This window comes from Phalaenopsis equestris, unplaced genomic scaffold (genome assembly GCF_001263595.1).
Source record: "Phalaenopsis equestris unplaced genomic scaffold, ASM126359v1 Scaffold000873, whole genome shotgun sequence".
In the NCBI taxonomy this organism is placed as follows: Eukaryota; Viridiplantae; Streptophyta; class Magnoliopsida; order Asparagales; family Orchidaceae; genus Phalaenopsis; species Phalaenopsis equestris.
In genome coordinates, this window is record NW_018165313.1 from 1,861,378 (window position 1) to 1,878,118 (window position 16,741).

The 16,741-nt window shown below is 35.3% G+C and overlaps 1 protein-coding gene across 2 annotated transcripts in view; it reads left to right on the forward strand.

Annotated features, from left to right (window-relative positions):
• LOC110031976 (uncharacterized hydrolase YugF-like) overlaps positions 1 to 16,741 on the forward strand; it is a 43,035-nt gene that overhangs the window by 7,709 nt on the left and 18,585 nt on the right. The window contains exons 2-7 of one of the 2 annotated variants that reach the window (XM_020735448.1): positions 12,950 to 13,044; positions 13,719 to 13,816; positions 13,943 to 13,992; positions 15,719 to 15,814; positions 16,001 to 16,090; positions 16,233 to 16,325. In XM_020735448.1, the coding sequence (XP_020591107.1) occupies positions 12,950 to 13,044; positions 13,719 to 13,816; positions 13,943 to 13,992; positions 15,719 to 15,814; positions 16,001 to 16,090; positions 16,233 to 16,325 (522 nt within the window). The remainder of the gene's footprint in view (positions 1 to 12,949; positions 13,045 to 13,718; positions 13,817 to 13,942; positions 13,993 to 15,718; positions 15,815 to 16,000; positions 16,091 to 16,232; positions 16,326 to 16,741) is intronic. The other variant, XM_020735449.1, reaches the window with a different exon arrangement.

A 16,741-nucleotide genomic window follows, 5' to 3' on the forward strand; every position in this document is an offset into this window, starting at 1 on the left:
TGGGCTACATTTTGCGATGGAGAAATTTGAGCATGAAATGTGAGCCACAACTCCAGGAGCAACACGCAGTCGAAATCCTTCTAAAGAGCATCCATGGTCCAGTGGGTTTCTTACTCAAGGGATTCACCATCAAGACATTCGAGAAGTTGCTTAGTAAAGTTGGAAATCTTCAAGAAGAATCTAAGCAACTTGGGTTTTTTGAGAAAGCTGGGAAGCTAAAGCCATTGAAGACATCTGAGAAGGAATCTGGGACAGCAGCAGTGGTTGGTAGGGGCAAGCGACAGTTGCAGATACAAGTTGAACAGTCTCGACAGATCTACCAACGTCCTCGGCATAATGGTCAACTGTCATTTCAGCAGAGGTCTTATCAAACAGATGGAAGGAAACCCCCGAAGATAAAGAATTGTTTGAACAAAATGTATCCTTTCAAGGATGAGGCAATCGAACAGATGTTTCAGAATTTGATAAAGGAACCTGAATTCAAGCTCCGTGGACCAAAAAAACCAGACGAAGTTGATGAAAAAGATCATCCGAAGTACTGCCCATGTCACAGGCTGATTGAACACACTATAAAAGATTGTTTCACTTTTAAAGATTGGCTTGAGGAGAACTTCAATAATGGGAGCATAGTGATCCCGGAAGAATTTTTGAAAAGAACCTGAAAAAGGTTCTATCAATATGATTTCGGTTGAGCCTAGTGTTCCATTTGACTCCGATATAGCTGACAAATGATATATTGTATCTTGATCACTATTGTACTACTTTTGTTGTCAAAAGGGATGTTAGTGATATCAATGTTTTTCTGTCCCTTCCCTCCCACTGCAGTAAAAGAAAGAACTTGTTTTTCAGGACTGTTCAATGTGTGGAAAGCATAATTAACAAAATATTCAAAGTTCATTGGCAGGACAATCGTGAGAGTAATCCAAGATAAAAAATTCCAGCATTGTGAAAGAAACTATGACTAAAAGTAAAATGAACTAGACCAGTTCAAAAATTAACCGAACCAAAAGCCTACAACTGTGCATTAACATCCTTCTTCAAATTGATGATCTTTGTCACAGAGAGAGTCAATTTACTTCGAAGAAACTTGAACCTTGAGTTTGGTAAAGAGATATGCAAGTTGATCGATTGTGCTGATATGATGAACCGTAAGAGTTTTATTTGTGATGCATTCTCTGATATAGTGACAATCGATCTCTATGTGCTTAGTGCGTGCGTGAAAAACAAGATTATTTACTAGTGCTATAGCTGAGGTATTGTCACTGTAGAGAAATGTATGAGCGATAAGTTTGAAAATCTTGAGGTAAATGATGTAGCCATTCTCAGTTGCAGTGGTAGCTAGAACTCGATGTTCAAATTCAATTAAGGACCTAGTAATGATTGCTTGTTTTTTAACAGTCTAAGTGGCATGTGTAGATCCAAGGAAGATATAGAATTCTGTAGTCGATTTACTATATGTAGGGTCATCAGCCCAATCAACATCGACGAAGACAGTGAGTTGTAAAGATCCAGGGATGATAAGTCATCCAAGATGGATAGTACCTTGGAGATATTGAAGGATTCACTTCTATTGCTGAACAATGTTTTGAGCTGGTTGATGCATAGTTTGACTAGAGTTGCTGACGGCATAAGCTATATCTGGTTGCATGAAAGTCAGATACTGTAAATAATAAATTAGTTTGCGATTAAAAAGAAGTGTCATAAAATAAAGTATGATCAAAGAGATTAGAAGACTTCATATTATTGGTTGGATTTTACACAGGTTTTAAATTTTCTATTTTTGAGGTATGAAGAATTTGTTGTGCATAAGTTGCTTAATTTAGATGTTGACCATATGAAGCATGAGTTGCTTGTATGTCGAGAAACTTAGAAATGGAGCCGAGGTTCTTCATTTTAAATTTGTTGTGTAAGCTTTGAAGAATAGTATCGATTGTATGAGAATAATTTCCAGTGAGGAAGATATCATCCACATATATGAGAATATAAATATTAGTGGTGTTGGAGTGGTAGCCATATAAAGACAGATCTGTAGAGCTGACATGAAAGTGAAGAGATTGAAGCTATGTTGTGAAACTGTAATTCCATTGATGAGGTGCCTGCTTAAGTCCTTAAATAGCCTTTTTGAGTTTACAAACATAAGTGAGATGAAGTTTATCAAGAAACTCTTGAGGTTGTTACATATAGACATTCTGATGTAGAGCACCATGAAGAAAGGCATTGGAAACATCAAGTTGAAGAATGTTCCACTTGTAGGTAGTGACAATGGTGAGAAAGACACGAATTGTAGAAATTTTGGCAACCGAGCTGAATGTTTAAAAAAAATCTTTGCATTCTTATTGTTTGAACCCTTGAGCCACAAGTCATACCTTGTACCAATCCATTGTCTCGTCTTGAGTTAAGTTTGGTTTTGAAGGTTCACATGCAACCAAGGATATTATAGTGGGAGTTGGGAGGTATCAATTTCCTTGGCCCTTGATTATGTAAGGCTTGAAATTCAGAGGACACAGTTTTTTGCCAATATTCATGTTTAACTGCCATAATATAAGTTGTGGGATCATTAGTTGTTTGATGAGTAAGATTGAGAATTTGGCAAGGTTTAAGGCTGCCAGTTTTACTTCGAGTAATCATAGAATGTGATAGAGGAAGAGATAAGGGAGTAGATGGAGAGTCACTCTGTATCTGTGAGTACAATTCGGTAGATAGGGGAATGGTAGAGCTGTTAAGGACATGATGTAACTAGAGTTTGATAGGGAAGGAATCCTAGATTGACAGGTTGTGCAGTTATTTAATGACAGAGATAGGAGCAGGTCGATTGGAGTGATGGTGAGAGGGAGAAGTTGGCAAAATAGCTATTGAAGGGATCAATAAGAGTGGGGGAATGGATGAGGCATGTGGATTCTGATATGAGGCAAAAGTTATTTGTCGCTGATAAGGAAAAATGCATTCATTGAATATGACATGATGAGAAACATAGATTTTATTTGTGGTCATATCTAAACATTTGTAACCATTTTGGAGCAAGGCATAGCTGAGAAACTTGCATTTTTTAGATAAGGGTTTAATTTTGTGATTGAGAAAGGGCTTGAGCCACGAAAACATTGACAACCAAATGTTTATTGTTGGTGCTAAGCTGGTTGTTTGCGAAATAAAGTTTCATATGGGGATATATATTGAAGCCTTTTGTTGGGTAGATGATTAATATGATAACAAGCAGTAAGAAGAGTATCTGCTCATAGATGAGTAGGTAAATAAGCATCATGCGAAGGGTGCAAACCGTTTTAATAAGATGTCTATGCTTTCGTTCAACGATGTCATTCTGTTAGGGAGTGTACGTACATATATATTGATGGTGAATGCCAAACTTGAGTTAGATAATTATTAAAGTTAGAGTCACATTATTCACCTCCACCATCAGTTCTAAGGTTTTTATAGAAGAATTTAGTTGATTTTCAGTAAGACATTTAAATTCTTGAAATTTAGTGTAAGTGTCTTTTTTTTTGTATAAGCAAATATTAAGAGGTGGTGGGAGAAGAACCCCATACATCAGAGGGAATAATTTGTAAGGGTGTCTTAGCCCTAGTATGGGATTTGGAAAAAAGTAATTTTCTACTCTTGGACACATAAAGTACAACAGGTTTGGGGCTAACATGCTGTAAAGTAGAAGCTAAAACTTGTTGAATATGATTGTGGGGATGCCCAAGTCGCCTTTGCCAAAGTTATGAGACATGCTAAACTGATATGAGAGCAAAATCTAAAGGAGTATTGGACTCGGTTGGAGATAGTTAAATTGGGTGCAGCCCTTGAATTTAAGGCTCTTCAAGGAGAACTTTTTTGGTCTGCACATCCTTAATTGAGTAGTAGTCAGTGGTAAAAGTAATAATTCAAGATTTTTTAGTAGTTAACTTATGAATCGAAAGTAAATTGTAAGCTAAGTTAGGTACATTATGAATATTTGAAAGTAAAAGCTTGCGAGTGGGAGTAGAAAGGAGCCCTTGGCCAATGTGAATGGTAGGGTGCTGTTGTCCATTACCCACAAATATAGAGTTGTTACCTTTATAGTCTTGGACATTGTGAAGCTGATGTACATTGGTCGTAAGGTGTTGAATAGCACCGTTATCCAAGACCCACTTCTGGTCTATTGGGGATGTAGGAGCTGAAATAAGGGCAGCAATGGGCTAATAGTTATGATCATGCTTGTGCCAACATCGAAATGCAAAGTGCCCAACTTTGTTACATATTTGGCAAAAATTATCCTAACGGGAGCCACCATGGGCAGGGCCATGAAGAGTTTTTAGCCTAGGATTGGACTAAGAAGGCATAAATGATCCAGGGTTGTCAGATGAAGGAGCAAGGAGAAGGAGAAGAAGAAAAAAACTATTAGAGAACAAATTTTTAAGAGAGATTGGTGAGGCGTAAGCTTCACGAAAGTTTAAGATTCTCTCTTTGAAATCTTACAAAGGAGGTCAGACCCATCTGATCAAGTGTCATCCTTTGGAATCATAAAAAATCCATCTAAGTTCATCTTCTCATAGGTTTTTTTCGGCTTAGTAGCACGAAATGGGCTAGAAGACTTTACACAATAAAGTATGCCGGTTGGCACGATTTCTCCTGTTGGAAAGGCTGAGGTCCCCAGGAGAAGAACAATTTTATGTCTGCTCCGAGGCTCAGGCTATTCCTTATAGGAGAGTTACGACCCCAATGCGAAGAACTTTCAAGCGCAACTGCAAATAAAAAAGACTACTTCTGTAGGAGAACTACGACTTTCGGGTGAGGCAAGATCCAAATTAAATAAAGGCAATGCCTTGTCTTGCCTAACTTAGGATTAATACATGAGCCTAAGCAATCTATAACCATTTTTTGATTGCCGCATATATATTTGATCCTTATCACGATCTGGCTCCCAAAGAATACTAACACCTGCTGAACACTATCACATGTCTTGATAATTATGTGCCTATATCAGAATAGGTTAAGATTAGCAATATGAAATGCATCTATACAAATCATTGGCCACCATGGACCTTCAATGGAATAAGTAGGCTTTATTGGCTTGACAAACTGACTTGTTGAATCATGCAGTTCAATGCCCTACATCAAGACCCATTATACATCGCACCATGCCCATCAAGACCACCAATGGGATTGACCTGGCTGACTGACTTGACCTACTGACTTGTTGAATCAACCCAACAGATTATCACCTTCCCGGTAGCTAAGATGCATGTCAGACACAATTCATGAATTCGCTCTAGCCAGCGAATTTCTGGATTTACAATAGTCGAAGTAAGGATCAGCATTAAAACAATTACATACACTCCATCATCAATTACGAGCCGTCTGATATCAGCGTCACATTTTTTTTAACAAGACGCCGCAGACAAATTTCGTACCATATGGATCATATTTCTATATTCTTTCTTCTTTTTGTATTGAAGGGGGATATCTCACTCACTTTGTGTCTCTGTTTACGTCTATGACTCTGTCTTTTTCATTTTTGATTGAAGGGACTAGTTCATTTCCTCCGTTGAGGAATACCCTTGTAAAAATAAAGTTTAGGCTTAGAAAACATCTCCATCTTCTTATTTTACCCTCTCAACTCTGATCTCTCTCTGATTGTATGTTCCCATGTGTAATCTGAACCTTGCCTTGCATCTTAAAAGAATTCAACATAGACACATAAAATATGCAATGATATGCGACTATATTCTACCGTGTGTACAAAATAAAGTAATTTCTTGAAGATTCGTGTTTTGCCTGTACGCTCTATATCGTGTTTGCTAAGATCAAAATGTAATGTTAAGATTGGACGATCAAAAGCGTTACGCTGGGGGCTTCCACCGTGGGCTCTCCCACGATCCGACTGATGAGAATGGATGCGGGTTTCTAAAAGTAATAGTCGCAGGTTTGCATGTTATTACTATGAATCTTTCGAAGAAGACAATTCAGGGAGTAAGGAATGAAGGGGGGAAAGCAAACGTGGAACTGCAAGGATGAGCATCATTTGGCCACATTCAGTGCCTCGGTATTTCCCCCAAGTACGTTGTAGAGTACTTGAGTGACAACTAAAATAGGTTATGCTTCAGTAATGAGGATGAAAGAAATGAGTTGCTTGTATGTTGAGAAACTTAGAAAGGCTAAGGTCCCAGGAGAAGGACAATCTTATGTTTGCTTTGAGGCTCAAGCTATTCCTTATAGGAGAGTTACGACCCCAATGCGAAAAACATTCCAAGCCCAAATGCAGATAAAAAGATTACTCCCTATAGGAAAGCTATGACTTCCGGGTGAGGGAATATCCAAATTAAACAAAGCCAACGCCTTGTCTTACCTAACTTAGGATTATTAAATGAGCTTAAGCAATCCATAGCCATTTTTTGATTGACGCAGATATATTTGAACCTTATCGTGATTTGGCTCCCAAAGAATACTAACACCTGTCTAACACTATCATATGTCTTGATAATTATGTGCCTATATCACAATAGGAAGATTAGCGATATGAAATATATATATGAATAATTGGCCACCATGGACTTTCAATGGAATAAGTAGGCTTTGTTGAAGGTCCACCTCCTACCAAGGATATTATAGTGGGGGTTGGGAGGTACTAATTCCCATGTCCCTTGATTATGCAAGGCTTGAAATTCAAAGAACACAACTTTTCGCCAATGTTCATGTTTAACTGCCATAGTGTAAGTTGTGGGATCATTTGTTGTTTGATGAGTAAGATTGAGAATGAAGTTCGGTGGGGAAATAATCCTGGATTGACGGGTTGTGTAGTTTTGTAATGGCAGAAATAGGTGCAGGTTGGTTGGAGTAATGGTGAGAGGGAGAAGTCGAAAAAATGGCTATGGAAGGGACCAATATGAGTAGGGGAATGAATGAGCAATATGGATTATGATATGTGGCAGAAGTTATTTGTCGTTGATAAGGAAAAAATGCATTCGTTGAATATGACATGATGAGAAACATATATTTTATTTGCGGACATATCTAAACATTTGTAACCTTTTTGGACGGGGGCATAACCGAGAAACATGCATTTTTTAGATAAGGGTTTAATTTTGTGATTGAGATAGGGCTTGAGCCACGAAAACATTGACAACTAAATATTTTTAGGTGGTGATAAGTTGGTTGTTTGCAAAATAAAGTTTCATTTGGGGATTTATATTGAAGCCTTTTGGTGGGTAGGAGATTGATAAGATAACAAGCAGTGTGAAGAGTATCTTCTCATAGATAAGTAGGTAAATAAGCACATGTAGAGGGTGCGAACTGTTTTTGTAAGATTTCTATGATTTCATTCAACAATGTCATTCTGTTCGGGAGTGTACAAACATGTATATTGATGGTGAATGCCAAACCGAGCTAGATAATTTTTAAAGTTAGAGTCACAGTATCACCTCCACAATCAATTATAAGGATTTTTATAGAAGAATTTAGTTGATTTTCAACAAGGCATTTAAATTTTTGAAATTTAGTGAAAGTGTCATTTTTTATGTATAAGCAAGTATACCTAAGTAAAGCTTGAAAAATCATCAACAAAAAGGACATAGTATTTATAATTCTGATAGTACGTGGTGGGAGAACGACCCTAGACATCGAAGGGAATAATTTGTAAGGGTGTCGTAGCCCTGGAATGGATTTGGAAAAAAAAGTAATTTTCTACTGTTGGGCACATTGCATGAAGTACAACAGGTTTTGGGGCTAACAAGCTGTAAAGTAGAAGCTAAAACTTGTTGAATATGGTTGTGGGGACGCCCAAGTCTTCTATGCCAAAGTTCTGGGACATACTGAACCGAGAGCAAGATCTGAAGGCGTGTTGGACTCAGTTGGAGGTAGTTGAATTGGTGCAACCTTTGAATGTAAGGTTCTTCAAGGAGAATTTGGTTGGTCTGCACATCTTTAATTGCGCATTGGTTAGTAGTAAAAGTAATAATGAAAGAGTTTTGAGTTGTTAACTTATGAACCGAAAGTAAATTGTAAGCTAAGGTACATGATGAATATTTGAAAGTAAAAGCTTACGCGTGGGAGTAGAAATGAGCCCTTGGCCAATGTGAGCGACAGGGAGCTGTTGTCCATTACCCACAGATATAGAGTTGGCACCTTTATAGTCTTGGACATTGTGAAGTAGATGTGCATTGGCTGTAAGGTTTTGAGTAGCACGGCTGTCCAAGATCCACTACTAGTCTGTATGGGACATATAATTTTGAAATAAGGGCAGTAGTGGGCTGGTAGATATGATCATGCGTGTGCCAACATTGAAATGCAAAGTGCCCAATTTTGCTACATATTTGGCAAGTCATGTTCTTCTTGCGGTATTGGTAGGGATCCGAACACCATTTGATTTCGAGGAACCAAACTGGTTCTTTGAAAGGCCACCATTTTGCTGATTTCGGTTGAGATAGGAAGTAGATTGACTTTTGTTCCTGCAGTGATAGGTTGCCGCCAAAGCAGTGGTGTTGTGTGGTTCAGCATGTTTGAGAGCTTCTTGAGCTAGAGTAAGTTCCTCGCTGCATAGGATGGTATTTAGATCATCTAAGCTAATTGGTTGAAGTTTTGAAGGCATGATACTTGGTAGACCATTAAGAGTATAGAGTATTATATCTTTAGCATCAAGAATTACTCCCGCCGTGGCAAGAATATTAACTCTGTCTTTGATGTTGGAAATGTATTTAGTCATGGTTCTATCACCTTTTGAGATATTATGAAGTTCGTTTTTAAGTTGTAGAATACAAGATCGATTTGAGGATTGAAGTCTCCGTTCAACTGTGTTCCATTTTTCAGTATAGTTTTCTTCATTAAGAAGATAAAGTGGGATGGATGGTGAAACAACAAAGTAGCCGACAACAGTAAGATTTTGATCCATAAAAATCCATTTTCTATAATAAGGATTAGGAATAGTATTTCCCGAGGATTCTTGGATGAATTTATGAGGACAACAACAAGAACCATTAAGAAATCCTTCAGATCCATTGACACCAAATAATTTTAGTACTTGTTCCTTTCATATGGGATGATTGTCAGCGGTAAGGGCCGTAGGGACAACATTTTTTATATTACCTAATAGAAATTTTAGTTGGATAGGAATTGGGCGATCAGTAGGAAGGGAATTGTTGGAATTGGTATCCATCACAATATTCATGGAAGAGTTAGAATGAGTGCTCATGAAAGAAATAAGCAGTCCTTGATGGCAAGCATCAAAAGCATGAAAGAATACAGGGAAAATTGAGGGAAAATAGAGGTAAGTTTCCTCGGAGGAACAACCAAAAAGAGTAGGACAGAAGCAAATTTTGAATGCACAAATCAGTAACAGTGGATGAGAAGAAACGAAACAGAAGAGAACCACCTGTAGCTTCGGCAAAAGAACACGCCAATATGACAAAATGCTAGCACAAGTGAGAAGATGAGGAGGCATATGCTGAAGATGCGAAGCAGAACAGAAAGAAGAATTCACCAATGAGTAGATCAAGAGTGAAAGAAAATTGTCAAGAAGCAGACAACTCTGATACCATGAAAACAGAAGAATGCAGAGAAGAAGAATGGAAAGAATGAATTAAATTATGTATTAGAGCTAGGGCTATCAACGAGCCGAGCTTAAGCGAGCTCAGGCTTGACTCTTGTTTGGCTCGTTCGAAATTGGCTCGTATTCGAAATTCACTCCTGAATAGTGTGTTCATGTTCGGCTCGGAATTGACTCGCTAAAATTAATTGAAAAAAATTGATGTAGAGTGTTGGATTCGAACCTGGAACAAATATTTGCAAAAGAAGACACATAACCACATTGCCATACGAGATGTTATGATTTAAACTTAGATATAAATATATATAATATATTATTATATAAATAATTATATGATTTTTTTTTATTTCTAGTTAAAATGTGCCGAACACAAGCGAACAAAGAGTTCGTGTTCTAATCGTTTATAATTTGAGCTTAAAAAATTATTCGTGTTCGCCTCTTTTACTTAACGAACGAGCCGAACACGAGTTTTTCTCGAACAACGAGCTTTTTTGATTGCCTTAGTTAAAGCACTACCAAAAATGAATGCATAGATAGTCCTTTTTATATATACAAAGTAATAAACCCACACTTGACTAAAAGCAAAATGAACCAGACCGGTTAAAAAATAAACCGAACCAAAAGCCTGTATCGGTACATTAACAATAAAACTTTCATAAATCAATGTTTTACTCTACTATTTATCTACTTCGATGTCGTACTGATTTAGTTTTAATTAGCTCCTATTTGAAAGCAATGATCTATTATTGTAGAGGCAATTAGGGCCTAATTTACTAAAGTGTTGTTTGGTTCATTGTCATACGCTTTGTCTTAATAGATACCAGTTGTTTGATTTTTGCAGATATCGTTGAATACCAATTAAGGGAAATTTACATGCATACCACTCAATTCTTATGTATGTACATATCTTACACTCAAAGTTTGATATTTACACTTATAACACCTTGGTATCACAAACCTATGCATGGAAAGGTGTATTTCACTTTTAAAAAGGTAATTACAATGGCATTTTTTATTTGATGTTAAAGATTTGAGTGGTATGCATGTAAATATGAATGTTTAGGTGTTAGTTATGTAAATACATAATTATGTAAATACATAAAATACATAAGAATTGTGTGCTATGTATGTAAATGCCCCATTTCATAAATAACATTCATGGTCAAATCTAACCAGGTTTAGATTTCAGGCTATTTAGCAGATGAAATAAATGACTAAAAAAATATTCAAATTGCCGAAAATAATTCTAGATAACATGCTATTGTTAAAATAAGATAATATTCGATACTGACAAGTGCTTTAAAAAACAGTATTTATGGTTGCTAGTTTGTAATTGGTGTCTACTAGTGGCTTGCCAGCTGTTATATGATAATTTATTTTGGTTAGTCTTATAGAGTCCAAGTTGCTATTTTGTTAATACTACGAGCCATTTCATAATGTTTAATGTCATTTAGTATAGTTATAAATTATGGAAAACTAACTGCAAGCAGTGAGAAAAAAGTTTTTATTACCTTATTTATTATATAAGTTGTTAAAAAGCTATTTAGCAGTGAAATAAATGACTAAAAAAAATCAAGTTGTCGAATATCATTCTAGATAACATGATTTTGTTAAAATAAGATATAATATTTGATGCTGACAAGTGCTTAAAAAATCATTATTTATAGCTAGTTTGTTATTGGTGTTTACTGGTGGTGGCTTGCCAGGTGTTATATAATAAATAATTTTGATTAGTCTCATAAAGTCTAAGTTGCTATTTTGCTATTACTATGAGCCATTAACAATTTTTAGTCATTTAGTAATTATAACATTATGATTAGTAGTGGATAAGTTGTAAATTATGGAAAACTAACTGCAATTAGTGAGTAAAAAGTTATTGTTGCCTCATTTTTAATTTAAGTTGTTAAAAAGGCAAATATATTGCTAGACGCTTTCCACTCGATCAAATTCGGAGGAGGGATTAATTGTTGCATCCTCAACTCACTCTATATTATAAAAAATTGGGAATTTTACCTACATATCGCACAATTCTTTTGTACTTTTATTTTAAACACCTAAAGTATGATAACACTTTAGTGCTATAAATCTATTTATAAAAGGTTTTCACTTTTGTAAAGTTAGTAAGATTGGTTTTTGATGTGATGTTAATGATTTTAGCTGTATGCATGTAAATATGAAAGTTTAAATTTTAGACATGTAAATATATAAGAATTGTGTGATATGTATGTAAAACCCCTAAAAATATGTTTTCATGTTTACATCATTTCCGTTTTTTTGGGTCCTCTTTAATTCTATAAACTATTGATTTTTTTTTTAATTAGGATAACATAAATTCATATTAACATCATCACATACCACTTAGAAGTTGGAGCCAAGGTCACATCTATTTTATACCATATAGAATATGATATTCCAACCATTTCTTAGGATTATCTAATTCTTCGAATTAGCATTCCTAATTTTGATGAAATCTCCTACCTTAGTTGATAAATGAATTTTGCGTCTGTGATCATTTCTATGACTGCTCCGATTTCTGTTTTAAGCAAACTATATACCATAATGTCATAACTCAAAAAAGTTGCAGACAATTTAGTTGTCATAATGTATGCTTTTATTCAGTAATTTTCTAACCCCGTGAGATGTTTTGCTATTCTGTTAGGGTTGATAAGTCAAATGTCCATGGTTTAGTAAGCCTTATATTTTTTCCATCAGTTCTTGCCTGTTGTTTATTTTTTAGACTATAAATTAGCGTCATTCTGGATAATTTTTTATTCTAGCTGGTTTTGAAGATAACAAGTTGATATAATTTCCAATTAAACATATGTGCCAAGGAACAGCGAAAACATCTGCAACAGTGGGCAGTTTACAATAATACTCTTTTCTATTTATCTTCCAAGGCTATTTTTCTTAAGAAGTTCTAATTGAATAACAAACATTATTGCTACACTGTTGAATAGAGTTTTTTTCAGGCTAAGAATGAGTAATTCAATAAGATTTTGTATGATTGGGGCCAATTTTTTTAGCAGAATGGGGAGATAAACTAGTGGGGGGCACAAGTCTTTTAAGGCATTATTTCAATTAATATATTTACTCATTTTTTTTCTTACAAACATCCCTAGTATTAATAGTTTGGTCTCAAGTTTACCTTGGTATTTGCACTAGTCCATTATCTTCCAAATCTTCTTTCTTGGTCCTTACAGGTTTTGCCAGATCAGCATTTTGGTCTATTTTTTCTTTAAAATATTTGTGGCATGCCATTACTTCATACTGCAATAACGAAGTAAATTATCATTTGTATCGCCAACTGGAAAGATACCCTTAAAATTAATCGTTAGTGATGTGTAAGAGATGCTTTCTATTTGCTTACATAAAAGCATACTTCATCATCTTATCCAACTCCAAGTTTTTTGTAACTAAAATTGCAATTTTCAGTTCAGTTTCTCAAAAAGTTCTATCATGAGTAGCTGTGTGAAGCCGATAGAGCAGAATAAATCAGAACCAGTTGTTCTCCTCCATAGTTTTGACAGGTATACCAACTTCTTTTAACAATAATGTGTACTCCAACATTCTTGCATTGAAAAGATGGTCCAACATTAATACATGTCTACCTCATATGCAAACAATTGATTTATTCACTAGAGCAATCATTTGGTTATATGAGATTATAAATCAATGTTTGTTTTAAAATCTACAAATAACTTATAAACCCTTTAAATATGTTGATTTCAATTTCACATGCAAAAGAAGTTAGAATGCAATTAATAATTTTTAAACGGTGGCTTTTATCTACAAGAAACCAAACGAGCCCCATGTACTTTAATGTAAGTCATTACCAGTTGTTACATTAACCTTTTTCCATGATTAAATTATTCTGTTGACCAGCCATAAATAGGTACTTCAGTATAATATACATCAATTCCAGGTTTCATAAGGTCTATTTTACCATAATTAAACTATTCTGTTGGCCATACTTTAGCCACTCAGAATGTCAAATTGATTTGAATCCCTCCGCTGCAACATGCTTCCCTGGAGTTAGCTAAATTTTCCTTTTACAGTAGCTACCATCACAGCAACAAGCTCAGAGATTTTTTTACCACTCTCGTGCATCTAATTTTTATGTGTTGTGAGCCTTCATAGTTTTCATGAAATTATGGGAGGTCTTCACCATTTGATCCAAAGTTCAACTAAAGTAGTTATGCAGTTCGTGTTTAGAATGGAGATATGCATATCCATTGCTCGAGGATGCTGGACTCGAGACATGGGCTGTGGACATTCTTGGATGGGGTTTTTCTGATTTGAGTAATGTTTTTCCTGCTTTTATATGTTTCTTATTGCTCGTTCAATTGGACTATTAGAAAATGTTGTATTCAACCTTTTTTACACTTCCAACTGGCTGACGTTAAATTTTTTGTTGGGGCTTCATAGAAAAGCTTCCATCATCTGGTGTTGCTGCCAAGCGTGAACATCTTTATCAGGTAACTGTGCACTTTTAGCATGTCATTTTGAAATTTGCTTGCTTGCAGGCATGCATGCATACGTACGGACACACACATGTGCGTACATACATGTATAGTGTAATTGTAATTGTCTGTCTTTTGTGCTGCATTTATGTACATACATTTATAGTGTAATTGTAATTGTCTGTCTCTTGTGTTGAATTTTGAGAAAACTTGAATGGCTCACCACACACACACACACAAACACGCACACAAACCTGCACACACTTATTCACACACATACATACATGTATAGTGTGATTGTAATTGTCTGTCTTTTATGCTGCATTTCGGGAAAACTTTAAACATTCGCCACACTATTGAATTTTTTGATTTACTAATTAATAAACTTCCATTCATGTTTTTTGTTAACAATGAATGGCAGTGCAACTATGGAAATCCTCCATGAGAGTATTATTATTATGGTGGCATTTGCATACATTGCACACATTACACAATTCTTATGTATTTACATATCTCACACCTAAACTTTCATATTTACACACACAGTACTTAAATCTTTAATATTACATAAAAATAATGCTATTATCGAGATATGTAAATTCATACGAATGGTGGGCTATGTATGTAAATTTCCCTTTATTATAATATTCTCATATATAAATCAGTAGACATCATTGGTGCTTAGTATTTCAATCATTTTGCCATATAGATAGCTACTGATTGCAATCTGGTAAGATGCAGAAATTGAAATTGTCAGGCTAGTTTTTCTTTGTGCTCATATGTGCTTGGGTATTATTTCTGCGGGGTTTCTTAATAATATTTGTTAAGCTTCTATGTTATTTTCATAATTTCCATATAGTTAAATCATAGTTAATTTCATCTTTAAAAGTATAGGCACAATTTAACCCAATTATGATGTAAAGTAGGCAATAGTTGTTTAGCGTTTCATCCTTGAGCAACTCACTACAACTTAAATCGATTGTGATGCAAAGTATGCAATGGCTGATTGGATATAAAAGTAAGATAGATTTGGTACATTGGATTTTTTATTTTAAATAGAAAGGCGAGAATTGGTGCATGAAGTTTCCGCTATCTCCATTTTCTTCTTGTAACGGCTTATTGCGACATTTATAAAACAAAGAAATCCAAATATCATTTAATGAAAGCCTCAACACAATGTGCCAGAGCTCTCGACATTGCCTTCATTTAAACAAAAATTACTGCAAAAAAAGCAAAAAGAATTGGTGAAGAGAGGAGGGAAGGAGAAAAAAGAAGAAAAAGTGAGCCCACCAATTAGTATTTTGTTCTATGAGGCCGTGGAAACAAAACATCGTACATTAAAAGCCATAATTACAAATATATTTTGTGAGATTTCACAAATTTGAGGTGTTATTATTTGTCAAATCATAAACTTATTGAAAAAAAAAAATATTATTCCATCATCTCCTAGGATAGCTCTTTTTTTGCAAAATTGATGATATGATCACCAAGTATGATGCATGGACACCTCTAATTAAAGTGTCGTGCAGTGTTGGGTCTGTATTGGACACAGACACAGCTCCGACACCGCTCCTACATGACTGACACGATTAAAAAGTGTCTGATTTAAATATTATTTTAAAAAGTCAGATACACATAGGACAAATGTATCATTTGACTTTAAATATTTTTTCTGGTATCATTTGACTTTTTTTTCTTCCATAGCTTGAGATACTAACTATTTGAATTCTCTGCCTATTAGCTTTGGAGATCACATATTCAGCGACCAATGGTATTAGTAGGTCCAAGCCTTGGTGCTGCGGTTGCCATTGACTTTGTAGTGCATCATCCTGAAACAGTAAATTATCAATCCTTGCATTACATTTGCTTCATCGTTTGTTTAAAATCTCTTGCTGCATAAAGTGTCGAGTATCTTTTGATATCATTTATCTACTGACCAAATTTTATCTATTTTGCTGATACGATCAGTATCTGGCATTTCAAGTGCTTTGTATTTTCCTCAATTTTTTTGTTTCCTTGACAGGTGACGAGGTTGATCTTGATTGATGCAAGTGTATATGCGGAAGGCACCGGAATTCTCAGTAAATTACCCCGAGCATTAGCATATGCTGGGGTAAGATCTATTTAAATGTTGGGTCGTTTTCGACTCTAAAACCACAGTTCGTAACTATATTTGCTATTTTTCAAAATAAGTTTAGATCTTTCAAACGTTATTATAATTTAATGATAAGTCTGCTATAAATATTTTTTCCCAGGTGTCTCTACTGAAGAGCACTCCATTAAGGTTTTACGCCTGTAAGTTGGCCTTCAAGAAGCTTTCACTTAGCAAATCATTTGACTGGACAAATGTAAGGAGTCTTTATTTGTTCCTTTTGGTAGCAAAGCCACTTAAATGGCTGTTTGTGCATGCTTCCAGTCGTGTTTTACATTTTCAACTTCAACAGATTACGAGCTTATTATATTATGGTATTTGTGCTCGAAATTGCCCCACACACACACACACACACACACACACAGACATACATACAGAGACATACATACATACATACATATACATACATACATACATACATACATATATATATATAGATACATACATACATATATAGTTTCTTGGCTGAGCCTATTTTATTAAACTATTGATTATATTATGGTATTTGTGCTCGAAATTGCCCCTTGTTTCACACACACACACACACACACACACACACACACACACACACACACACACACACACATACACACACACATATATATACATATA